The sequence below is a fragment of the Myxine glutinosa genome, chromosome 5 (genome assembly GCF_964187855.1).
Source record: "Myxine glutinosa chromosome 5, kmMyxGlut1.1, whole genome shotgun sequence".
NCBI lineage: Eukaryota > Metazoa > Chordata > Myxini > Myxiniformes > Myxinidae > Myxine > Myxine glutinosa.
Genome location: NC_136265.1, coordinates 183,045,652 through 183,073,596, shown reverse-complemented (window position 1 = coordinate 183,073,596; position 27,945 = coordinate 183,045,652). Strand labels below are relative to the sequence as shown.

Here is a 27,945-nt window from a genome sequence, read left to right as displayed (position 1 = left end):
ACCGATAATGAACGAACACACCATATCATGCTGAATGTGTCCTCGGTCGTCAAAAGTACACTGATAACACACGATATCTTGCTGGAGGTGTCCTCGGATACATCAACGTTCACCTGTTGTTTCACCCACACCACACCCAGGTGTTATATATATATATAGGCTATATATATATATATATATATATACACACACACACACACACACACACACACACACACACACACACACACACACACACACACACACACACACACACACACACACACATACATGATGTAGGATGTTTGGGTTTTATTTGGGTTTTCATAGTACGAGTGTGCCTATTAGATACAGCATTGTCACGTACTAACAGCGTACGTTACTTCCACTGGGAGAATCCGCGCTCTGATGTGCTCCAACAAAGCTGCTGGAAACGCGAGGAGGGAATCCCAAGCCCCGCCCAACATCGGAATCCCCAAGCTCCGCCCCACGGGTCGCGCCGCTCCTTTCAAGGATATGAAACGCCAAAAATGGCACGTCCTGCCCTTATAAGGCGCGACGTGCGCGGACCCCACGTGCGGCTCCGAGCAGCTGGAGAGAAAGAGACGGGTCGGCGCCACGGGCAGGAGATCAACACGACGGTCGGACGGCCCGCCAGGAACAGGGGGCTCTGATCGCTCGGTGCAGAGGTCAGAGCCCCGGGATCGCGAACACCCCGCGGGGCATGGACGGACGGGCCCCAAACACGGCGCCGCCGACCTTCGTGCAGGAGTTCCCGCGCCATGCGCACCCGGGCATCGTGAAGCCGGAGGAGAATCTTCCCTCGGATGAAAGCGACGATGACAGCGTGGAGAGCGGGGAGGCCGTGGGACTAGGGCTCAGGTGCGCTGCTCTGCCCCGGGGGAGATTTGACGTGTCGCGGGGAATGACGACGACCCCCGGGCTCAAACCTGGGAAAAAGACCCGCGGGCGGGTCAAGATCAAGATGGAGTTCATTGATAACAAGTTGAGGCGCTACACGACCTTCAGCAAACGGAAAACGGGCATCATGAAAAAGGTGAGACGGTGTAAGTGCAGGGTCTGTATGAAAACGGTGAGACGGTGTTTAAGTGCAGGGTCCTGTATGAAAAAGGTGAGATGGTCGAAGTGCAGGGTCCTGCATGAAAATGTGAGATGGTGTGTAAGTGCAGGGTCCTGTATGAAAAGGTGAGATGGTGTAAGTGCACGGTTCTATATGAAAAGGGTGAGATGGTCGAAGTGCAGGGTCCTGTATGAAAATGTGAGATGGTGTGTAAGTGCAGGGTCCTGTATGAAAAGGTGAGATGGTGTAAGTGCACGGTTCTATATGAAAAAGGTGAGATGGTGTAAGTGCAGGGTCCTGCATGAAAACGGTGAGATGGTGTGTAAGTGCAGGGTCCTGTATGAAAAGGTGAGATGGTGTAAGTGCAGGGTCCTGTATAAAAAAAGGTGAAATGGTGTAAGTGCACGGTTCTATATGAAAAGGGTGAGATGGTGTAAGTGCAGGGTCCTGTATGAAAAAGGTGAGATGGTGTAAGTGCAGGGTCCCGTATGAAAAAGGTGAGATGGTGTAAGTGCAGGGTCCTGTATGAAAAAGGTGAGATGGTGTAAGTGCAGGGCCCTGTATAAAAAAGGTGAAATGGTGTAAGTGCAGGATCCTGTATGAAAAAGGTGAGATGGTCTAAGTGCAGGGTCCTGTATGAAAAAGGTGAGATGGTGTAAGTGCAGGGTCCTGTATGAAAAAGGTGAGATGGTGTAAGTGCACGGTTTTGTATGAAAAAGGTGAGATGGTGTAAGTGCAGGGTCCTGTATGAAAACGGTGAGATGGTCTAAGTGCACGGTCCTATTGAATATTCTCTCACGACATTTAAATGTACACCACATTTTGTAGCTGAACCTCCATCTCTTACCTTCCCCCATCCAAAACCTTGATCTTTTCTACCCCCGTTAAAACACCCCAAATCCGCCTCTTTAAATCGCCAACTTCTTTCCTGAAATTCCTAGAAGTGTTATTTTGCTTTATACCGTGTACCTCCCCTCCCCCCACGCCCTCCTCCCTCCTCCCCAGCCCTCCCCCTTCCACAGAGCTGCCGACGTCCCTGTTCTCTGCTGTTGTGCTTGTGTATTTCCCTCTCTCTCCCCCTCTTGTCTCCCGCTCCCTTCATTGTATGTTTTATGTGTCTGTGCATTTTTTCATGTTCAATGTATAAGTTCTTACACGAGCCTCGATTCTGTATACAAAAAAAATAAAATAATTATAAAATAAAATAAAGTTTCGCTTCACACGTGACTCCAAATGCGAAAACTTTCACTTGTGTGTAAAACAGCACTGTATATAAACAGGTCTATCCTGACATGTAGTGTATCCCTGGATCCAGGTGTACCCTAGCATGCTGTGTTACCCTGGATCCAGGTGAAACCCTAACATGCTGTGTAACCCTGGATCCAGGTGAAACCCTAACATGCTGTGTAACCCTGGATCCAGGTGAAACCCTAACATGCTGTGTAACCCTGGATCCAGGTGAAACCCTAACATGCTGTATAACCCTGGATCCAGGTGAAACCCTAACATGCTGTGTAACCCTGGATCCAGGTGAAACCGTAACATGCTGTGTAACCCTGGATCCAGGTGAAACCCTAACATGCTGTGTCACCCTGGATCCAGATGTACCCCGAACGTGCTGTGTATTCTGATTTGTACCTGAACCAGCCATATGCATAGAGTACATCACTCACATTGTGAAGCTGGTGCTCGCAACATCACCTGGTTCGCGGCCTGATTGAGGGTTCAAGGTAGGGTCTTCTATCACTCTGGCAGACACGACTTCCCCGGAATTCATAGAGTTTACCTTTTTTATTTCTCCGAATTAATCACCTTAAATGTTCGCGTTTTGACGACAAATTTCAAACACCTTTGATTGTACTTGTGGTTGGACATGATTAGAGGAATCCATGAACTGCAGCTAACAATCGGTCATTGGTGAATTATATTTGTACATTGGAATTTGGTGGGAAGGTGTGCAGGTAGAAAATAAATAAACAAGAAGACGTCATGTGGAGCACGATACTTGCAAAATACGCCTCCCCTCCCCAATAATTTTTTTCCCATTGATACAGCAAATTGTCCATTTCATCAAGATTAAAATTGACAATCTTGATCAAAGCTCGGGTCAACAGGAAGAAAAGTGACGATTTTTCAGATGAAAAATGATGATTTTGGAAGGTTGACCTTGAGTTGACCTTTGACCTTTTGTCCTAAAAATAGTATAGTATGTTTCCCAATTTTCCAATTTTTTGGAAATTTCAATTTGGAAACTGAAAATTTCCCAATTTTCCCAAAATAGTATGTTTCCCAATTTATTGACTCGATATGCAAATGCTGTTCAATTTTCAAGTCAATCGGTTGAGAATTGATGGCTTTTTAGATGAAAATTGATGATTTTAAAAATTTGACCCTAAGTTGACCTTTGACCTTTTGACCTCAAAAATAGTTAATTTCTCAATTTAGTGACTTGATATACAAATGGTATTCAATTTTCAAGTCAATCGGATTTAAAATGACGATTTTAGAAATTTGACCTCCAGATGACCTTTGACCTTTGACCTCAAAATCAATAGGCTTCTCAATTGGGACGACTTATACAACTTGGTGAAGTTTCGTGACGATCGGTTTAGAATTGTGACCCGTAGGCCGGTGACAAACAGACAAACAGACAGAACCACAAACGGAACCGACCAATACACTTGAAAAATCTTCGATTTTGCATGTAATAAATATATCTATAATAATAAATGTGTGTTTGCAAATAATAAATATCGATATATAATGGAGCAATGGAGCGAGACATGGGTAATGAACGTAGAGCAGCAACGTTGGCTGGAAAGGGTGGAAATGCGAATGGTTTGGTGGATGTGTGGAGTATCGTTGAGAGAGAGAGGAAGACAAATGATGAATTGCGAAAGATGATGGGAATAGAGCCTGTGATGGATGCTGTGAAGAGAAACAGTTTGAGATGGTTTGGTCATGTGTTGATGAAGGATGAAAGTGACTGGTTGAGAAGAGTGATGGAAATGATTGTAGAAGGAAGTAGAGGACGGGGAAGACCAAGAAAGACTTAGCTAAAGATGGTGGAAGAAGAAATGTGGGCAAGGGGGTTAACAAGGGGAGATGCAGAAAATAGGGCAAAATGGAGAAGATTGTCATGGGGACCGCAAGGCTAACCCCCGCTCTTGCAGGGAAAATGGCCTTAAAATGCATGTTGTTGTTGTTGTTGTTGTTGTTGTTGTTGTTGATATATAATGGAGCAGGTGTTTGTATGTGTGTATGTATACATGTATGTATTGTCCTGTGGACGACTCTATTAAGACAGAGCGTCCACGGATGGAATCGAGCTTAATGAGGCAACAATCAATTCAATGGCGGAGGATACACGAGCAGGGGGATTTGGGGGAGAATGCCGCTTACCTTCACGGCCCCGGCGATGTCTTCTCCCTGTGGAAATTAAATCAACCCGAGACGGAGGTAAAATGTACAAAAAAAATATTTATTAGGGAACCCAAGAACAATGAAACGCGATGATAAAACCTAAACCCCTCTAATGGAGCGCTCCCACACTTCACTTCAAATACACAACACAGGAAGAATGAAATAAAGAAAACGTTGTGGTTCGGGTGTGGTGCTGTGTCTGGATGTAGTGTCCGTCAGGAATCATCCAGGCTCTGGTGTGCATGCTCCGTCAAGCCTCACCGAGCACCTCGCTGGCGCCGGTCTCGCCCGCTCAGCGGCAAGCCTTACTCGCACGTGAATGCCAGCGAGGAGAATCGACAACGCTCCAACGTTTCCCCAACGTCCGTCGTAACGCAGGCAATTCGCGGTTCGCAAAGGAAAGGTCCAACCGGGAACGAAAGGCAAAGGCAGAAGGGAGGTCCGGGCAGGAAAGAAGCCAAAGTGAGAAGGGCAAAATGCCGGCGAGCTAGTTGTTTTATCGCTCGGCATCTGGCGTCAGCTCTCATCTCCCTCTCTGCCAATCAGTGTGTCGTTTCCTTCTGCTCTTTCGCGCCTTCCTCATGTCACCTGCGCTTCTCCTCCAATCAGCGACCTGCTTCTAGGTAGTGGTTTTGCGCCTTCCGCACTGATTGGCCGAGCGCCTTTGGTGTCACATCGTCGTGTGGCACATCCTTCATCTTCCCTCCCCTCCAATCAGCGACCTGCCACCAACTCGCCCCTTCTCCCCTGTCAATCATGAGTTCTCCTGGGCGTGGCTCTCGGCCTGCCTGTGCGATGTTTGTTTTCCATGGCGCCGTTGCATGTGGCGGCTTCCGGGCTGCTCTTCCGGTCAATTTTATCGTCTTGTGGCAGAGGGGGATTTTATTAGTGTGTGCACTAATGGATCTATCTACTGTATAAGAGTGCGTTGCCATACAGGACATTGTAATAATCAGAGGTTTCACATACAATGGAGCTGGCATACTCTCTAGAACTATTTATCATGCCCCAGTCCTCGTAATGGGGACGAAGATACACCTTAATCCGAACAAACCACCCCGCCCCCCCCCCCCCCCCCCCCCGTAGAACCAGAGCCCCTGCTAGGTTCACTGCAGGCGCTACCATTCCAGTCTGAGCACTTATTGTCTCACACTTAATTAGTATGTACTCCCGATACGTGTTTCCTTCATTGTAAAAACTACCAAGTCAACAGTTAAAAGGATTTTGAGCCGATAGGTGTTACGGCCTTGGCAAGATCGATGGAGACAGCGATCTGTCAGCTTATACACCGCCCAAATAGCTATGTGGAATTCTCCCATGCAGAGATTAAACCCACGTTGTTTGAACTTTGGCAGAGGTCATTATTTACTTTTAATGATGTTTATATACAAATCAAAAAGAAGAGAATTGGTTTTGGGTCGTCCTTTCTGCATATCTCGTGGGATTGTGTGTTGGAGAGATGACCGTGATGGCGGGGAGTGGTTGGCAAATCAAAAAAAAAAAAAGTACATTCCGGCAAGTCCTCGGTCTCTGACCGATTTTTACTTGCCGGAAAATATTCCGGCAACATGTTGATCGGTTGGTTTGTTACCAGCCGGAAAAGATTCTGGCAAGTATGTTGATCGGTTGGTTTGTTACTTGCCGGAAAAAATTTTCCGGCAAGTATGTTGATCTGTTCGTTTGTCTGTCTGTCTGTCTGTCTGTCTGTTTGTCTGTCTGTCTGCCTGTTTGCAGCACTGCGTCTACACCGTTGCACGGAGAATCGCCAAACTTTGCACACATATTCGTCTTGCCCTGGAATAGACTGTGCCCAATTTATGACGTCATCGGTCACGTGTTTCGGCGGCCATCTTGGAAAAACCGAAATAATTTGCACCGCTATATCTCCGAAAGTACTGAACAGAAAAAATTGAGACATGGCTCATTGTGAAGAACTCTCCATGGGGAATAAAATGTGTTAATGATGTCATCAGTCACGTGGTCGGCCGCCATCTTGGAAAAACGGCAAAACTTTGCACCTCCATATCTCTGAAAGTACTGAATAGAGAAAATTGAGACATGGCTCATTGTAAAGAACTCTCCATGGGGAATAAAATATGTGAATGATGACGTCATCAGTCACGTGGTCGGCCGCCATCTTGGAAAAACCGAAAAACGTAGCACCACCATATCTCTGAAAGTACTGAATAGAAAAAATTGAGACATGGCTCATTGTAAAAAACTCTCCATGGGGAATAAAATATGTGAATGATGACGTCATATGTCACGTGGTCGGCCGCCATCTTGGAAAAACGGCAAAACTTTGCACCTCGATATCTCCAAAAGTGCTGAACAGAAAAAATTGAGACATGGCTCATTGTAAAGAACTCTCCATGGGGAATAAAATATGCTAATGATGACGTCATATGTCACATGGTTCGGCCGCCATCTTGGAAAAACCGAAAAAAAATTCACCTCCATATCTCTGAAAGTGCTGAATAGAAAAAATTGATACATGGCTCATTGTAAAGAACTCTCCATGTGGAATAAAATATGTTAATGATGACATCATAGGTCACGTGGTTCGGCCGCCATCTTGGAAAAACCGAAAAACTTTGCACCTCCATATCTCTGAAAGTGCTGAATAGAAAAAATTGAGACATGGCTCATTGTAAAGAACACTCCATGGGGAATAAAATATGTTAATGATGATGCCATCGGTCACGTGGTTCGGCCGCCATCTTGGAAAAACGGGAAAACTTTGCACCACGATATCTCCAAAAGTGCAGAATGGAAAAAATTGAGACATGGCTCATTGTAAAGAACTCTCCATGGGGAATAAAATATGTTAATGATGACGTCATCTATCACGTGGTTCAGCCGCCATATTTGTTCTAAATGGCCGATAAAAAAGTACATTCCGGCAAGTCCTCGGTCTCTGACCGATTGTTTTCTTGTCTGTTTGTTACTTGCCAGGAAAGATTCCGGCAAGTATGTTGATCTGTTCGTTTGTCTGTCTGTCTGTTTGCAGCACTACGTCTACACCATTGCACATAGAATCGCCAAACTTTGCACATGTGTTTGTCTTGCCCTGGCATAGTCTGTGCCCAATTGATGATGTCATCGGACACGTGGTTCGGCCGCCATCTTGGAAAAATCGAAAAGATTTGCACCTCTATATCTCCGGAAGTGCTGAACAGAAAAAATGGAGACATGGCTCATTGTGAAGAGCTCTCCATGGGGAATAAAATATGTTAATGATGACATCATAGGTGCCTCCATTATGACGTCATAATTCGACAAGTACAAAACTTCATCCAATCAAGATGCAATTTCTTGAGCGCCATGTCAGCATAAACTGGTGAAGTAAAAAACAAATGATGATGTCATCGGTCACGTGGTTCGGCCGCCATCCTGGAAAAAACAAAAAACTTTGCACCTCTATATCTCCGAAAGTGCTGAATAGAAAAAATTGAGACATGGCTCATTGTAAAGAACTCTCCATGGGGAATAAAATATGTTAATGATGTCAAAGGTGCCTCTATTATGACGTCATAATTCGACAAGTACAAAACTTCATCCGATCAACATGAAATTTCTTGAGCATAATCTAGGGATAAATTTGTTTAGAAAACAAATAATGATGACGTCATTGGTCACGTGGTTCGGCCGCCATCGTGGAAAAAACGAAAAACGTGATCCAAAATGGCCTATAAAAAAGTATTCCGGGAAGTCCTCGGTCTCTGACCGATTTTTCGTCTGTCTGTCTGTTTGTTTGTGCGCAGTACTACGTCTACATCGTTGCACATAGCATCGCCATACTTTACACTCATATTTGCCTTGCCCAGGAATAGACTGTGCCCAATTTTTTTTAAACTCTCTAGGCCCAAGGTCAAGCTCAAGGTCATCCAAAATGATGGTCACCCAATCATTTGCGCCTCCCAATTGAAGCCCCACCCTTAGGGCGGGTACCGTTGCTAGTAATATATAATGGCGATACAACAATTTTTACCGCTTTGCTTTGAAGAACGGGAATGAAGGGGGAGGAGCATGTTAATATGTCTGGTTGAAGGCTTTGGGTTGTGAGGGGGCTTGAAGCCAGATTTTAATATTATAGCCTCCATGTTGGTGCTCGCCGTCACTGCGATGCGAAGCAAAAGACGCCTCACAGCTGTCACATTCACAATCGCTATGTCGTATGTGTGGTGAAATGATCATCCCAACAACTCTGTAAGCGTGAGCTTTTAAACAATCAAGTCTCCACTCATCTACAAAAGAATGGCATACAATAAGCAAGCAATAATATGAAGTATTATTATGCAAATGAACCACAAGCAAGAAACATACGAAACTTACCAACTCAAACTCAGTCTCAAACAGACAGTCCCCTCACCCTCAAACCAACCCACTTATAAAGGCATGACCACTGGAGAGAGAACTGCATCAGATGTAATACCATAATTTCATCACAGTATGTACTCCCGATACGTGTTTCCTTCATTGTAAAAACTACCAAGTCAACAGTTAAAAAGGATTTTGAGCCGATAAGTGTTACGGCCTTGGCAAGATCGATGGAGACAGCAATCTGTTAGCTTATACACCGCCCAAATAGCTATGTGGGATTCTCTCATGTAGAGATTAAAACCACGTCGTTTGAACTTTGGCAGAGGTCATTATTTACTTTTAATGATCCAAAATGGCTGATAAAAAGTACATTCCGGCAAGTCCTTGGTCTCCGACCGATTTTTTGTTTCTGTCTGTCTGTGAACAAAATATCTCAAAAAGTTGTGGACGGATTCGGACGAAATTTGGCAGAGATGTAGCATATGTGACAAGGACAAAATGATTAGATTTTGGTGAAGATTCGGATCCGGCTAGTAGATTTTTTAAAGTGATTCTTCACCATTGGGAGGTGGGGCTAAAACCAACATATAGCAGGATATCTCAGAGTTATGGACGGATTTGGACGAAACTTGGTGGACCAGTTATGTGTTTGACAAGGAAGAATCCATTCGATTTTGGTGAAGATTCAGATCCGGATAGAAGAATTTTCAAGTGATGCTTCGCCATTGGGAGATTGGTCCAAAAACGATATTTAGCAGGACATCTCAAAAGGTTATGGACGGATTTGGACGAAACCTTGTGCAGAGGTTTGATGTGTGATAAGTAAGAATTGGTTCAATTTTGGTGAAGATCCGTATCCGGCTAGTAGAATCTAAAGTGATTCTTCACTATTGGGATATTCAGCTAAAACTGACATACAGCAGGATATCTCAAAAAGTTGTGGACGGATTTGGACGAAACTTGTTGGAAAAGTTGTATGTGTATCCAGGACAAATCGATTCGATTTTGGTGATGATTCGGGTACGGCTAGTAGATTTTTTAAGTGATTCTTCACCATTGGGAGATAGGGCTAAAACCGACATATAGCAGGATATCTCAGAGATTTGGATGAAACCTGGTGGACCAGTTATGTGTTTGACAAGGAAGAATCCATTCGATTTTGGTGAAGATTCAGATCTGGATAGAAGAATTTTCAAGTGATGCTTCACCATTGGGAAATTGGGCCAAAAACGATATATAGCAGGACATCTCAAAAAGTTATGGACGGATTTGGACGAAACCTTGTGCAGAGGTTTGGTGTGTGATAAGGAAGAATTGGTTCAATTTTGGTGAAGATCCGGATCCGGCTAGTAGATTCTAAAGTGATTCTTCACTATTGGGATATACAGCTAAAACTGACATACAGCAGGATATCTCAAAAAGTTGTGGACGGATTTGGACGAAACTTGTTAGACAGGTTGAGTGTGTATCAAGGACGAATCGATTAGATTTTGGTGAAGATCTGAATATGGATTCGGATACGATAATTATTTAATTTCCAAGTGATTCTTCACCATTGAGTGATAGGGTTAAAACCGATACGTAGCACGATAATATCTCAAAAAGTTATGGACGGGTTTGGACGAATCTTGGTGCAGAGGCTGGGTGTGTAACAAGGAATAATTGGTTCAATTTTGGTGAAGATCCAGATCCGGATCCTGCTAGTAGAAATAGATCACATTTCTAAAATCCTCAATTTTCATCCGATTAACTTGAAATTTGAATGAGATTTTCATATCAGCTTATTGAAACCAACCAGCAACTATTTTTGAGGTCAACATAGGCCAAAAGTTCAACATAGGCCGAAGGTAAACCACTTTTCTCAAATTTCTAAAATCCTCAATTTTCATCTAATTGACTTGAAATCTGAATAGGATTTGCATGTCGCCTTACTGAAACCAACCAACAACTATTTTTGAGGTCAACATAGGCCAAAAGTTCAACATAGGCCGAAGGTAAACCACTTTTCTCAAATTTCTAAAATCCTCAATTTTCATCTAATTGACTTGAAATCTGAATAGGATTTGCATGTCGCCTTACTGAAACCAACCAACAACTATTTTTGAGGTCAACATAGGACAAAAGGTCATCATAGGCCAGATTTATAAAATTGACAATTTTCATCCGGTTAACTTAATTTGAAGAAGATTTGCATATCAGGTCACATAATTCAACCACCAATTTATTTGTGAGGTCAAAAGGATGCTCTACCGAGTGCCATTCTACTTTGTTCTCTTTTGCCAAGTGTCGCTCTACGAGTGATTTTTCATTCTGTCTGTTTGTGTTTTCTGAAGTGATTTTCATTCTGAAGTGATTCTTCACCATTGAGTAATATGGTCAAAAATTTTATATATAGCAGGATATCTCAAAAAGTTATGGACGGATTTGGAGGAAACTTGGTGGGCAGGTTGTGTGTGTGACAAGGAAGACTCGATTCAATTTTGGTGAAGATTCGGATCCGGATCCGGCTAGTATAATTTTTAAAGTGATTATTCACCATTGGGAGATGGGGCCAATAGCAGGATATCTCAATTATATAGATAACATCTTATTATAATAGAGCAAACGTATATGATTATGTCGTTATGTCGCTATGTCGCTATGTTTATATGTGACGAAAACGTCTTCTTCTTCAAATAATTTACCACCCTCTTAATTAACCCTCTTAATTGCGTTAAGGCTGCTGAGACCCCTCAGACCTCTGACGACCCTTTAATTCCCCCAGACCCTTCAGACCACCAAGACCCCTGAAGACACAAAATACCCTGAAGACCCCGAAGACCCAAAACACCCCCAAGACCCAAAACACCACGAAGACCCAAAACACCCCGAAGACCCAAAACACCCCGAAGACCCAAAACACCCCGAAGACCCAAAACACCCCGAAGACCCAAAACACCCCGAAGACCCAAAACATCCCGAAGACCCAAAACACCCCGAAAACCCAAAACACCCCGAAGACCCAAAACACCCCGAAGACCCAAAACACCCCGAAGACCCAAAACACCCCGAAGACCAAAAAGACCCCGAAGACCAAAAATACCCCCAAAGACCCTTAAAGACCCAAAGACCCTTAAAGGCCCAGAGGATCCAAAAGACCCTGAAGATGCAAATGGCCCTGAAGACCCAAAACACCATGAAGACCCAAAAGACACCGAAATGGTCAAATATGCCTACCCCTCTGAAACAACGTGTGGTGAGGTGCGCGGAGCGTCGAGTCACGCCAGTATTTATAATATACTTATAAATATAGCAGGTTTCTCAAAAAGTTGTGGACGGATGATTTTGATTAAATTAGAATTTTTTTATTGTGATGTTATGGTCTACTCTGGGATACAAAATGTAAACTGTTCACCTAGCGGAGGTATGCCCTGTGCGGAGTGCTGTTCTAGTTACATACTGTTTCAACGTGAGTTTGACCGTGGGTACATCTATTAATTTCGACCATTAATTACGTACTGTTGGAATGTACTTTTAGACTCGTCTACTACATTTATACCCTTCAAATCCATTAGACCCTTTTAAGACCCTTTTGACACTTTCAACCATTTTGGACCCCTTTTTACCTTTTAACCCCCTTTCTTCAATCCTTTACATCCTTTTCGGACGTGAAAACTTTCACAGCTTTCAGACTTTGTAGTAACCTTTAGACATCACAACGAGTGAAGCTTTCGCCACATCCAGTGAAGCTTTCGCCACATCCAGTGAAGCTTTCGCCACATCCAGTGAAGCTTTCGCCACTATCAGTGAAGCTGTCCGCACTCCCAGTGAAGCTTTCCCCACTACCAGTTAATATTTTTCCCACTACGAGTGAAGCTTTTCCCACCACTAGTGAAGCTTTTCCCACTACCAGCGAATCTTTCCCCACTACCAGTGAAGCTTTCCCCACTGCAAGTGTAGATTTTCCTTACTATGAGTGAAGATTTTCCCCACTATGAGTGAAGATTTTCCCCACTACGTGTGAAGCTTTTCCCGACTACGAGTGAAGATTTTCACTGCCACGAGCGAAGATTTTCCCCACTACGAGTGAAGATTTTCCCCACTACGAGTGAAGACTTTCCCCACTACGAGTGAAGACTTTCCCCACTACGAGTGAAGATTTTCCCGACGATGAGTGAAGATTTTCTCGACGATGAGTGAAGATTTTCCCCACTACGAGTGAAGCTTATCCCACCAGGAGTGAAGCTTTTCCCACCAGGAGTGAAGCTTTTCCCACCAGGAGTGAAGCTTTTCCCACCAGGAGTGAAGCTTTTCCCACCAGGAGTGAAGCTTTTCCCACCAGGAGGGAAGCTTTTCCCACCAGGAGTGAAGCTTTTCCCACCAGGAGTGAAGCTTTTCCCACCAGGAGTGAAGCTTTTCCCACCAGGAGTGAAGCTTTTCCCACCAGGAGTGAAGCTTTTCCCACCAGGAGTGAAGCTTTTCCCACCAGGAGTGAAGCTTTTCCCACCAGGAGTGAAGCTTTTCCCACCAGGAGTGAAGATTTTCCCACCACGAGTGAAGATTTTCCCACCACGAGTGAAGATTTCCCCACCACGAGTGAAGATTTCCCCACCACGAGTGAAGATTTCCCCACCACGAGTGAAGATTTCCCCACTACGAGTGAAGATTTCCCCACCACGAGTGAAGATTTTCCCACTACGAGTGAAGATTTCCCCACTACGAGTGAAGATTTTCCCACTACGAGTGAAGATTTTCCCACTACGAGTGAAATTTTTCCCACTAAGAGTGAAGCTTTTCCCACTAAGAGTGAAGCTTTTCCCACTACGAGTGAAGCTTTTCCCACTACGAGTGAAGCTTTTCCCACTACGAGTGAAGCTTTTCCCACTATGAGTGAAGCTTTTCCCAATACGAGTGAAGCTTTTCCCAATACGAGTGAAGCTTTTCCCACTACGAGTGAAGCTTTTCCCACTATGAGTGAAGCTTTTCCCACTACGAGTGAAGCTTTTCCCACTACGAGTGAAGCTTTTCCCACTATGAGTGAAGATTTTCCCCACTACGAGTGAAGCTTTTCCCACTACGGCTGAAGCTTTTCCCACTACGGGTGAAGCTTTTCCCACTACGGGTGAAGGTTTTCCCACTACGGGTGAAGCTTTTCCCACTACGAGTGAATCTTTTCCCACTACGGGTGAAGCTTTTCCCACTAGGAGTGAATCTTTTCCCACTACGAGTGAAGATTTTCCCACGATGAGTGAAGCTTTTCCCACCAGAAGTGAAGGTTTTCCCACCGGGAGCGAAAAATTTTCCCACTACGAGTGAAGCTTTTTCCACTACGAGTGAAGATTTTTCCCACTATGAGTGAAGATTTTCCCACTATGAGTGAAGTTTTACTGTCTTTGAAGTCCCCTCCCCTCCTTTCCTTCCGGCGATGGTGAGGCTTTGCCCCCCGTAAGGGAAGTTGTAATGAACTGCACCGGAGGGGGGGGGGGGGGGGGGAAGAGACCATTCGACCCCAAAAATCATCAAATAAATCGGTTCATGACTCGACTTCTGGTTTCCTGATGAGGGTTGGGTGAGGGTAGTTTGGTTTAGGATAGCTAGGGTTAGGGTAGTTAGGGTAGTTAGGGTGAGGGTGGTTTGGGTTTTGGTTACGGTTTTTGGTGGTTTGGGTTAGGATAGTTGGGGACCACAGAACCAATTGAGTAATGTATCCATAATGTGCACTATGAGGCAGCACGTGGTGCAAGTGTTTAAATGAAACATGCTGTTTGACTCCGCCATTGGTTTGACATGGCAGATATTCGTGCGTCCATTACGACCAGACAGAAACTAGCGAAAGCGGCAAAAGGGTCTTTGGTTTTTTGTATAGAAAGTCGAGGCTCGTGTAAGCGCTAACACATTAAGCACAAAAACATAAACGGACACATAAAACATAAACGGACACATAAAACATAAAATCGGGGGAGAAATAGGGAAGCACACAAGCACAACAACAAGTATTCGTGTGTTCCAGAAGCCGATGTGCGTGTTCGTGAATGTTCCGCAACACTTGACGCCTAAATAAGGAAGTGTAGTTGTTGCTGATTGGGAAAGATTCATCGTTATCGTTGTTCCCGTTTGTGAGATGGTGATACGTAGTTTGAACAGGACGTCACAGCCTGAGTTCAGCTCGGAGAAAGAGGAGATGCACGTATTGGTGCGTAATGTCAGATAACTTGGTAAGAAGATGATCTCCACATATAACTTGGTAAGTAGATATCCTCCACGTATTGGTGCGTAATGTCAGATAACATGGTAAGAAGATGACCTCCACATATAACTTGGTAAGTAGATATCCTCCACGTATTGGTGCATAATGTCAGATAACTTGGTAAGAAGATGACCTCCACATATAACTTGGGAAGTACATATCCTCCACGTATTGGTGCGTAATGTCAGATAACTTGGTAAGTGGATGACCTCCACATATAACTTGGTAAGTAGATATCCTCCACGTATTGGTGCGTAATGTCAGATAACTTGGTAAGTAGATGACCTCCACATATAACTTGGTAAGTAGATGACCTCCACATATAACTTGGTAAGTAGATATCCTCCACATATTGGTGTGTAATGTCAGATAACTTGGTAAGTAGATGTCCTCCACATATAACTTGGTAAGTAGATATCCTCCACGTATTGGTGTGTAATGTCAGATAACTTGGTAAGTAGATGTCCTCCACGTATTGGTGTGCAATGTCAGATAACTTGGTAAGTAGATGTCCTCCACATATAACTTGGTGAGTAGATGTCCTCCACATATAACTTGGTGAGTGGATGTCCTTCACCTATAGGCATGTAATCTTGAGATAACTTGCTAAGTATATGTCCTACATTTATAACTTGGTGAGTAGATATCTTCCATGTATAGGCATGTAATGAGATAACTTGGTAAGTAGATGTCCTCCATGTATCAGTCTTTAATCTGAGATAACTTGGTAAGTGGACGTCCTCCATGTATCGGTATGTAATCTGAGATAACTTGGTAAGTGGATGTCCTCCATGTATTGGTCTGTAATCTGAGATAACTTGGTAAGTGGATGTCCTCCATGTATTGGTCTGTAATCTGAGATAACTTGGTAAGTGGATGTCCTCCATTATCGGTATGTAATCTTACTATAATTTACCAAATATTGGGTGGGTAATCCTGGGACCCCCTGGAGTAAAATAGGCAATATTGTTTTTCAAAGTTTTCCAGTTTTTCCAAACACGATGGAATAATATTTACCGATATGAACAGTGATGTGGCTTTTATTGATACTAGGGCATTGCCCGTACTATATCTATATCTAAAATTATATCCCCCCCCCTCTATTTACATGAAATGGTTTGGTCCAAAGCGAACGGCTTGCGAGTACGGTGACAATCCCCCCCCTCTATTTACATGAAATGGTTTGGTCCAAAGCGAACGGCTTCCGGAGTTTGGTAAAGAAATCGCCATCGCGTGCACAAACGCGCAGGAAAGCGAATGAATCGCAAATTCGTTTTTATTAGTTTTAAAACATAGTTTAACGCCAACATAGTTTGCAAACGTGAAATAAATGAATACGCTCTCAAATGTGCCATCCGAGGCAGAGTGTGTCCGCCACGTTCGGCACACGCGCTAGTTCGCTGCTCTCTGATTGGTTGAATCGTTTTTTGGACATAGCTCGGTAAGTAATTGTCCGATTAATATGAAACCTTGAAAAGGCACATCCTCGGGTCCCCAGCAATATACCTGGCAAGTTAAAAGTATATCGGACCCGTGGTTGTCGAGAAACAGCGGTCACAGACAAACGTACAAACGTACAGAGATTACTGGAATTATAGATAGATTCTCCAAATGCTGTTTAGATTTTGATGAGAATTATGAACCTGCAGCGAATCCAGAAGTGGACAGATGACGGCAATGCACAGGTTTGATAATATCCCAATACAACCGTCATTCAATCGTAATGTTAAATCGTTAAACGTTAATCGTGTTAATTGTTTTGTTAAAGTATCAATTGATGATTGGAATTGAGTGAATACAATTACGATTTTGAATTCGTAATTGTATTCACCCAACTGTATGGAACTTCACATCAGGATTTAAATATTTGTTTATGTCACGAATGTTGTTAAAAGTTTATTTTTTATATTAATGTTATTTCATTTGTGATTGGAGTTATGCTGTTTGGAATGAAAAAAGAGATATCGAGTTCAAGTGAATGACGAAATGCCGTGAGGGTTTCTAATTTCTAAACGTGACATTCGCGGATCGCCATATGCAGATTCGCCATTGACTGGGTATGGAACACACGTACCCGTTTGTTTGCAAACGGGTACGTTTTTCATGGAAGTCCTTCACGAACTTGCTGTCCATGTCTGACGTGCGGCTGAAGGTACTACAGGAATGTGAAATTTATTGGTTTCATGCTTTAGCATTCGCCGTTTCTGCATTGTCTGTTTGCTTCTGGCCTCCCACCCGTGCGTAGCACGGGTACCTCACTAGTCTGAGGTTACTTGGCAAGTGGATGTCCTCCACGTATCGGTCTGTAATCTGAGATAACTTGGTAAGTAGCTGTCCTCCTGGAAATGTATGCCTTATGTACACTCATGTGCATTGTCGATAAGAACAAACCCTCTCTTACCTCCACTCCTACCCAGTGAGTGTTTGTGCTTCTGTGTGACCTCGTCTAATCTCTTGTGTTTTGTTATTTACTCTTCATTTATAACAGGTTCACAAAGGGTCCAAATGTTTACAACCATTGGTTATCTTTCCGTTCCCTATAACATAGTATACCACTCATTATTAGTATTCGGTTTGTGATCATTTGAATTATTCATCGATGTGAACATGAGCGCTTTGACTGCACATCTATACAGAAATATGATTGTGTTGAAGAAATAAGTGCAAATTTCAATTAAACAAAAATTCGAACGTATCAATCGACCTGTCACTGGGATATGGGTCGTTCGGACGTCATGCGATTCAGTGTTTGACGTCATGAAATGGCGTGGTACCATCTACACCTTCCTCCATTAAACTTAAACTTATGAACCAATCTCAATCACATCTCCCAGTGTTCCTCCCCAAGGTTTAATCCCCTTTAATATCTCAGGTGTGTGGTTAATTAGGTTAATTGCTTGCCTCCCACCCCCTCCCCCTTCACCCCCATTACCTACCAGGCATACGAACTGTCCACACTGACCGGCACGCAGGTCATGTTGCTGGTGGCTAGTGAGACCGGCCACGTGTACACGTTTGCAACAAGGAAACTGCAACCCATGATCACCAGTGAGAGTGGAAAAGCCTTAATTCAGACATGTCTAAACTCCCCAGACTCCCCGCCAAGACCCACTGGACCGGATCCCAGCACCGAGCAACGCATGAGTGCAAGTGGCTTCGAGGAGACCGAGCTGAGTTACCAGATCGGAGATATCGAGCCTGCAGAAGACAGCAAGGTGTGTGTGTGTGTGTGTGTGTGTGTGTGTGTGTGTGTGTGTGTGTGTGTGTGTGTGTGTGTGTGTGTGCAGTCACGTGAAAAAGTAAGTACACCTCATGTAAAGTTTTGACTTTTTCACCATATTTCAACATACAGCTATTTGATCTTCATTTCAACAATATTGAAAGATAAAGGTGATATAATACAACAAATATCATGAAACATTTACATTTTGGAGTCCATTGTATAATTTAAATAAACATAAATGCAAATTTTGCATGTGGAAAAAGTAAGTACACCCTTGGCTCTAATAGGTGGTATTGCCCCCTTTGGCAGAAACAACCTCAAGTAGGCGTTTCTTATAACTGTCGACCAGTCTCTGACATCGACTGGGAGAAATTTTTGCCCACTCCTCCATGCAGAATTCTTTCAGCTGTGCGATGTTTGAGGGGTTTCTTGCATGCACAGCTCTTTTCAAATCCCCCCACAACATCTCGATGGGATTTAGATCCGGGCTTTGACTTGGCCATTCCAGAACCCTCCATTTCTTTCTTTTCAGCCATTCCTTGGTGGATTTACTGGTATGTTTAGGGTCATTGTCATGTTGCAAGGTCCACCTTCGGTTGAGCTTCAACTTTCCGACAGATGGCCTCACTTTATCCTCAAGCACCCTCTGGTACAATGAAGAATTCATAGTGGATTCTATGATGGTGAGCTGCCCAGGCCCTGATGCAGCAAAGCTGCCCCAAACCATAATATTTCCACCACCATGCTTTACAGTTGGTATCAGATTCTTGTGGTCAAATGCTGTCTTTGGTTTTTGCCAAACATGTCTTCTGGTACTGTGGCCAAATAGCTCTACCTTTGACTCATCTGTCCAGAGCACATTGTTCCAGAAGTGCTGGTCTTTGCCTAGGTGTTCATTGGCAAACTTTAGTCTTGCCCTGATGTTCTTTCTGGACAGCAAAGGTTTCCCCCTGGCACACCTCCCATGTAGATCAAATTTGTGCAGCCTCTTTCTCATGGTAGACTTGTGCATTTTGACATCAACAGTGGCAAGAGCTACCTGTAGGTCCCGTGATGATATTCTGGGGTTCTTAGATATGTCTTTCATCATCTTGCGGTCTGCTCTCGGGCTGAACTTGCTGGGGCGGCCTGGCCTGAACAAGTTGGCAGTTGTTTGGAATCTTCTCCACTTGTCGATGATCTTCCGGACAGTCGAATGATTGATTTCAAATTGTTTGGAGATCTTTTTAAATCCCTTCCCAGACTCGTAGGCATCTATAACCTTCTTTGTGAAGGCATCAGAGCTATTTTGATCTAGGCATCGTGACGCCGCACACTTCAACAACAAAGAACAAACCAAACGAAATGTCTGATGTTTAAATAAGACAGGTTCCTCCAAGATCCTCTCTAACGATGTTCTAATCATTTGCACCTGAGCTGGTGCACCTGATTCTACTTTTAGGTATTTGAAGTAGTGATAAATGTAGGGGTGTACTTACTTTTTCCACATGCGAAATTTGCATTTTTGTTTATTTAAATTATACAATGGACTACAAAATGTAAATGTTTCATGATATTTGTTGTATTATATCACCTTTATCTATCAATATTTTTGAAATGAAGATCAAATAGCTGTATGTTGAAATATGTTGAAAAAGTCAAAACTTTACATGGGGTGTACTTACTTTTTCACGTGACTGTACATACAGGAGGGTAGGTGCAGACTGGAAGTTTTGGACTTTTACACCTCACCACCACGTAATTCAAAACACCTCACCACCAAGTAATTTAAAACACCTCACCCCCACATAATTTAAAACACCTCACCCCACCAAATGTAAAACACCTCACCCCACCAAATGTAAAACACCTCACCCTCACGTAATTCAAAACACCTCACCCCCATGTAATTTAAAACACCTCACCCCACCTAATTTAAAGCACCTCACCACCAAGTAATTTAAAACACCGCATCACCACGTAATTCAAAATACCTCACCACCACGTGATTCAAAACCACCACCACGTTATTAAAAACACTTCACAACCATGGAAACAAAAGTTTCAGGGAGTAGTTCAGTGACAACAGACACTGCCCAGATATGTAGATATATGTAGATAAATGACTGACCCTGAGTTGCTGTTTTTCCATGGTTTACACCAATCATAATTCAAACAATCATAATGCACAAATGTATTTGTAACATACGTGACATTAGGTTTTATAAAAAATTGAAGTTGAAAAAAAAAAATTCCCAAAAAATTCCCAAAGAAAAGAAAAAAAAATTGGAAAGTTTTTTCAAAAAAATACCGACGGGAGAGATAGGTGCATACCAGAAGTTTGGTACGATTTCACAAAAGTTTGAGGGAATAGTTCAGTGACAAGACAAGACAGACTGCACAGATATATATATATAGATATACATACATGTATACATACATATATATATATATATATATATATATATATATATATATATATATATATTCACATTTAGCCCCTCGCAGGAATTTGATTCCTGTTTATAAAATTGTATTTGAATTAATCTTCAATGCATTTCTACTTATTCACACATACATACGCATGCATATATATATACTTACGCCGACATTCGGGGTCTGCCTAGCAGGCACGTAAGACATCGGCCATGATAAAGCTCGCAGTGCTAAGTGTGGAAAAGTTCTGAGGAGATTGCGGCTGGCTCAATAGCGCAGTGGGCTGTTGACGCATTATCAACGGAGGTCCGTGGTTCGAGCCCCGCATTGTCAGAATTTTTGCACACTTAGCCCCTCGCAGGAATTTGATTCCTGTTTATAATAATAATAATAATAATAATAATAATAATATATATATATATATATATATATATATATATATATATATGCAGTAAATATATATATATATATATATATGTATATATATATATATATATATATATATATATATATATATATATATATATATATATATATAGATACAGTCACGTGAAAAAGTAAGTACACCCCATGTAAAGTTTTGAGTTTTTCAACATATTTCAACATACAGCTATTTGATCTTCATTTCAACAATATTGATAGATAAAGGTGATATAATATAACAAATATCATGAAACATTTACATTTTGTAGTCCATTGTATAATTTAAATGAACATAAATGCAAATTTTGCATGTGGAAAAAGTAAGTACACCCCGACATTTATCACTACTTCAAATACCTAAAATTAGAATCAGGTGCACCACCTCAGGTGCAAATGATTAGAACATCGTTAGAGAGGATCTTGGAGGAACCTGTCTTATTTAAACCTCAGACATTTAGTTTGGTTTGCTCTTTGTTGTTGAAGTGTGCGGCATCACAATGCCGAGATCAAAAGAGCTCTCTGAGGCCTTCAGAACGAAGGTTATAGATGCCTACGAGTCTGGGAAGGGATTTAACAATATCTCCAAACAATTTGAAATGAATCATTCGACTGTCCGGAAGATCATCTACAAGTGGAGAAGATTCCAAACAACTGCCAACTTGTTCAGGCCAGGCTGCCCCAGCAAATTCAGCCTGAGAGCAGACCGCAAGATGCTAAAAGATGTCTCGAAGAACCCCAGAATGTCATCACGGGACCTAGGGTAGCTCTTGCCACTGTTGATGTCAAAGTGCACGAGTCTACAATTAGAAAGAGGCTGCACAAATTTGATCTACATGGGAGGTGTGCCAGTAGGAAACCTTTGCTGTGCAGAAAGAACATGAGGGCAAGACTAAAGTTTGCCAATGAACACCAAGGCAAAGACCAGCACTTCTGGAACAATGTGCTCTGGACAGATGAGTCAAAGGTAGAGCTATTTGGCCACAGTACCAGAAGACATGTTTGGCGAAAACCAAAGACAGCATTTGACCACAAGAACCTGATACCAACTGTAAAGCATGGTGGTGGAAATATTATGGTTTGGGGCAGCTTTGCTGCATCAGGGCCTGGGCAGCTCACCATCATAGAATCCACTATGAATTCTTCATTGTACCAGAGGGTGCTTGAGGATAATGTGAGGCCATCTGTCGGAAAGTTGAAGCTCAACCTGAAGGTGGACCTTGCAACATGACAATGACCCTAAACATACCAGTAAATCCACCAAGGAATGGCTGAAAAGAAAGAAATGGAGGGTTCTGGAATGGCCAAGTCAAAGCCCGGATCTAAATCCCATCGAGATGTTGGTGGGGGGATTTGAAACGAGCTGTGCATGCAAGAAACCAAGAAACATGCAAGAAACAAGAAACCTTCTTCCTCTTCTCGTCAATCCTCTTTCCAACTTCATCATCCCACCACCAGGTACTCGGAAACATGGTGGTGGGATGATGAAGTTGGAAAGAGGATTGATGAGAAGAGGAAGAAGTTCAAGGAGTGGCAGAAGGCGAAGGGTACGGGAGCAGAAACAGCAGAGCATGAAAGTTATAAGGCAGCCAGGAAGGCTGCAAAGAAAGAGGTAGCAAAGGCGCAGGAGGCATGTAGGAAAATGTTCGGAGAACGCTTGGATTCGGAAGAGGGTCAGAAAGCAGTATTCAGGATTGCAAAGCAGATAGCGAAAGAGAGGTGTGATGTGATGGGGGTGAGTTGCTTGAAGGATGAAGTGGGACAAATCGTTGTCGACCCAGATGGAATTAAAGGAAGATGGAAAAGATATATGGAAATGCTGTTGAATACATAGAATAAATGGGATGGCAACATAGAGAGTAACCCAGTTTTAGGACCGGCAGAGAAGATAACTGAGAAGGAAGTTGAGGAAGCGATAAAAGCAATGAAGGGTAGAAAAGGGGGAGGGCCGACGGGAGTTGTGGGAGATATGTTGAAGGCAGCAGGAAGTTGGGGTGTGAAGAGAATGACAGAGATCTGTAATCTGGTGGTGAAAGAAGGCCGCATTCCAGTGGTTTGGGAACTGAGTACCCTCGTCCCTCTATACAAGGGGAAAGGTGACCCTCTGGAGTGTGGCTCGTACCGAGCGATAAAGTTATTGGAGCATGGCATGAAGGTATTGGAAAGGGTGTTGGAGAGGAGGATAAGGAAGAAAGTGAAGATCGACGAAATGCAGTTTGGATTCATGCCAGGAAGAGGAATGACAGATGCGCTTTTCATTGTGAGGCAGTTGCAGGAGAAGTACATGGAGAAGAGGAAGAAGTTGTTTCTTGGGTTTGTTGATCTGGAGAAAGCATTCGATCGGGTTCCACGCAAAGTATTGACATGGGCATTGAGGAAGTTAAGAGTGGAGGAATGGTTGATCAGAGTAGTGATGGCAATGTACAAAAGAGCGCGCACAGCTGTAAGGACGAAGGACGGGAACAGTGGTGAGTTTGAGGTGAAGGTGGGAGTGCATCAGGGGTCGGTACTAAGTCCACTTCTATTTGTAGCTGTGATGGAGGTGCTGGCTCAGAACGTAAAGGAGGGTTTACCGTGGGAGTTGTTGTATGCAGATGATCTGGTGTTGATTGCGGAAAGTATGGATGGACTAAAGGAAAAGATGAACACGTGGAAGGAATGTATGGAGACAAAAGGTCTGAAGGTGAATATCGGAAAGACGAAGGTGATGGCAAGTGGTAAAGCATGTGGTGAGGTGGAAAGAACTGGGAAGTGGCCCTGTGCTGTGTGTAGGAAGGGTGTCGGAGTGAACTCCATTCAGTGTACAATGTGCGCTGAGTGGGTTCATCAAAAATGTAGTGGTCTGAGAGGGTCATTAACCAGTGTGGCAGCTACATTCAAATGTAAGGTGTGCACAGAGGGAGCTGCAGATGGAGGAAATGTTGAGTTGGATCTTGGAGACGGCGTGAAGCTGGAAGGTGTGAAAACATTTTGCTACCTCGGAGACATGCTGAATGGAGAAGGTGGATCAGACTCGGCAACGGTTGCTCGAGTGAGATGTGCATGGAAGAAGTTTCAGGAATTGAGTGGCATGCTGATGATGAGGGGAGTGTCGTTGAAGCTGAAGGGAAAGGTGTATGCTGCATGTGTGAGAAGTGTTATGATTTATGGGAGCGAGACATGGGTAATGAACGTAGAGCAGCAATGAAGGTTGGAAAGGGTGGAAATGCGAATGGTTCGATGGATGTGCGGAGTATCGTTGAGAGAGAGGAAGACAAATGATGAATTGTGAAAGATGATGGGAATAGAGTCTGTGATTGATGCTGTGAAGAGGAACAGGTTGAGATGGTTTGGTCATGGGTTGAGGAAGGATGAAAGTGACTGGTTGAGAAGAGTGATGGAAATGAATGTAGAAGGAAGTAGAAGACGGGGAAGACCGAGAAAGACTTGGCTAAAGATGGTGGAAGAAGAAATGCGGGCAAGGGGGTTAACAAGGAGAGATGCAGAAAATAGGGCAAAATGGAGAAGATTGTCATGGGGACCGCAAGGCTAACCCCTGCTCTAGCAGGGAAAATGGCCTTTAAAATGCATGTTGTTGTTGTTGTTGTTGTTGTTGTGCATGCAAGAAACCCCTCAAACATCGCACAGCTGAAAGAATTCTGCATGGAGGAGTGGGCAAAAATTTCTCCCAGTCGATGTCAGAGACTGGGAGACAGTTATAAGAAACGCCTACTTGAGGTTGTTTCTGCCAAAGGAAGGAATACCACCTATTAGAGCCAAGGGTGTACTTACTTTTTCCACAGAAGGAAATGGCATCTCTGTTAATTTTTTGTTGAATAAATTATTGCAAAGTCAATTTCTCATTGTTTTTTGTTCAGTTAGATCACATTTATCTGTAGATACTGTTTAAATGAAGATCAAATATTGATATGTCCACATATGTTAAAAAGATTTTTTTTAAACATTTCATGGGGTGTATTTTTTTTTTTTTTTTTTTGTTTTGTTTTGTTTTGTTTTGTATACAAGATCGAGGCTCGTGAAAGAGCGAACATTAATCACACAGAAAGACAAACCGACACATAAAACATATAACATAGGGAGCGGTAGACAAGATGGGGAGAGAGAGGGAAGGACACAAACACATCATTTGAGAGCAGGGACCGAGAGACATGGAGACATCGAGAGATCTGAGAGAGGGCGAGGGCTTTGGGGGGGGGGGGGGGCGTGGGAAGGGGGCGGTGGGAGAGGTATAAAACATATGGACACTGCCAGGACTTCCAGGAAAGAAGTTGGAATTTCAAACAAGGTGGATCTGGGGTGAATTAGCGGGGGTAGAAAAGATCAAGGTTTTGGATGGGGGAAGATAAGAGATGGTGGTGAACAGCTGTTTTAAAGACCTGGAGGGAGGAGTGGGATTGAAGGGAGTGAGGGAGTTTGTTCCAGAGGCGGGAGAAAAGAGGAATGAAAGAGTGAAGGTGAGCAGAGAGCCGAGATTTCGGCAGTTTAACCATCAGAGGGTTGCTGGCAGATCTTGTGCGACCTGTAGGAATATTTGGGGGACAGAGCACAGAGAGAGCTGGGGGTGCAAGGCCGGAGAGGAGTCGGTAGAAGACAGAAAGACCACCTACCTGCCTGCGGTGAGTGAGTGAAAGGCCCTCAGAGATAGCTTCATCGCGGGAGATTCCAATAATTCTGAAAGCTTTGGTTTCAACAGCGTGAAGCCGAGCTAGGTGTGAGGCAGGAGCACCGGCCCATAGGGGAGAACAGTATTCCATTAAGCTGCGGATGAAAGCCTTGTATGTGGTGAGGAGCTCAGGTGTGCCGAGGAAGGACTTTGCACGACGGAGGATGCCCAGTCGGCGACTGGCTTTGGAGGCCAGCTTGGAAATGTGGTTTTCCCAAGAAAGATCATGGCAGATAGTGAGACCCAAAATCTTGAGCGACAGAACTTCTTGGAGAGGATTGTTGAGAAAGTAGATGGGAGGGTTGTCCAGTCGATCTTTTCGGAGAGACATAGTAAGAGTGTGCGATTTGTCAGGATTGAAAGACATGTTCCACTTGTTTGACCAGTCTGTGATTTTGTCCAGGTCTTCAGAGAGTGAGGAGGCAGCAGACTGCCGATCTGAGGGAAGAGGAATGGGGCGGCAGAGAGTGGAGTCATCAGCAAAGAGATAGAGAGGATTTTCGAGAGAGTCAGAGAGATCATTGATGAAGACCAGAAAAAGCACGGGGCCCAGAACACTGCCTTGGGGAACTCCAGCCTGAACAGGAAGAGGAGATGAGAGAAACCCATTCAGGGCCACACGTTGACGACGACTAGAGAGGAAGTCCGCCAGCCATGCGTGGAGATTTCCATGGATACCAAAGGAGGAGAGTTTGGTGAGCAGAGCGGGGTGCCAGACAGTGTCGAAGGCACGTGATATGTCGAGGGAGACAGCTCTAATTTCCTGTTTGGCATTTAGGACCTCCATCCATTGTTGAGACAGCAGAAGCAGCATGTCCAGAGTAGAGTGACCTGGTCTGAAACCAAATTGATGATCAGAGATCAAGCCATTGGAGAAGAGGAAAGATTTCATATCCGAAGCAATGATGGATTCCATGACTTTGCTGATAATTGGGAGAAGGCTGATTGGTCTGTAGTTGCTAGGATCTGTTTTTGCACCTTTTTTGTGCAAAGCGGTGATGTTGGCTGATTTCCAAGCAGATGGCAGTTGACCTTGAGCAAAAGAGAGGGTGAAGAGAACAGAGAGAGGGTGAGATAGAGCAGCAGAGCAGGATTTTAGGACCCGTGGGCTGATGCCGTCGGGTCCAGTTGCAGAATCAGAGTCGAGGGTTGACAGAAACTTTTCCACCTTGTCAGGAGGAAAGGACACGGAGTCCAGGAGCAGCAGGGTACGACTGGGTATGGTGGGTACAGAGAGGGATGGGTTTGGGACACAAGATTTAGAGGCAAACACAGAGTTGAGGCATTCAGCTTTTTCACGTGCGGAGTCAGCTGTGTAGCCGTTTGAGGTAAGGGAGGGGATGGAGGGGGAACAAACACCAGAAACGGATTTGACCAGACGCCACCAGGATTTGGAAGAGGGAGACAGATAAGAGAGTTCGGTCTTGAGAACGGAGAGATATTGTTTCCTGGCTCTCCTGAGGGTGGACACACACTTGTTTCGGGCTTTGTGAAAGGAAATGAGATTTCCTTCCGTTGGATTTGCTTTCCAGGAGACGAAGGCAAGTTGTTTCTGGGCAACAGCCTCACCACAAGATTCCGTGTACCATGGACGGGAGGAAGGGTATGACAACTGAAGACGAGATGGGATAAATCTGTGCATGAGAGAGAGCAATTTACTTTGGAAGTAATTTCATGGGGTGTACTTTTTTTTCTTTTTTTTTTAAATACTTTTTCCACATGCGAAATTTGCATTGATGTTTATTTAAATTATACAATGGACTACAAAATGTAAATGTTTCATGATATTTGTTATATTATATCACCTTTATCTATCAATATTGTTGAAATGAAGATCAAATAGCTGTATGTTGAAATATATTGAAAAATGCAAAACTTTACATGGGGTGTACTTACTTTTTCACGTGACTGTAGATATATATAATATATATATATATATATATGTATAATTGTATATATAAAATATATATATATATATATATATATTGTTGAGGTTTTGAGAATTGTACATATAACATCATTAAAGGTTAAAGGTTTGCCCCCCATAGTTAGTCCATAAGCAACACGTAGGCCCATTAGAATTAGTTTTGTCATAGTATGTGTAAGAGTTGGCCATTTCCCTCGTGACATCTGCGTTGTGTAAAGAAATAATAAGCTTCGGTCCTTTTCATTTTGTGGCCACCCTCCAATTT

The 27,945-nt window shown here is 43.4% G+C and overlaps 1 protein-coding gene across 9 annotated transcripts in view; it reads left to right on the top strand.

Annotated features, from left to right (window-relative positions):
- The first annotated feature begins 560 nt into the window (after positions 1-560).
- The window catches only part of LOC137426610 (serum response factor-like), a 163,517-nt gene continuing 136,132 nt past the window's right edge, over positions 561-27,945 (top strand). For 3 of the 9 annotated variants that reach the window (XM_078779235.1, XM_078779233.1, XM_078779234.1), the window contains exons 1-2: positions 573-1,036; positions 17,972-18,247. In XM_078779235.1, coding sequence (XP_078635361.1) covers positions 704-1,036; positions 17,972-18,247 — 609 coding nt within the window. In that variant the 5' untranslated portion in view covers positions 573-703. Of the gene's footprint in view, positions 1,037-14,922; positions 15,030-16,654; positions 16,718-17,971; positions 18,248-27,945 lie in introns of those variants that run through there. The other 6 variants (XM_078779241.1, XM_078779239.1, XM_078779238.1 and 3 more) reach the window with 5 other exon arrangements.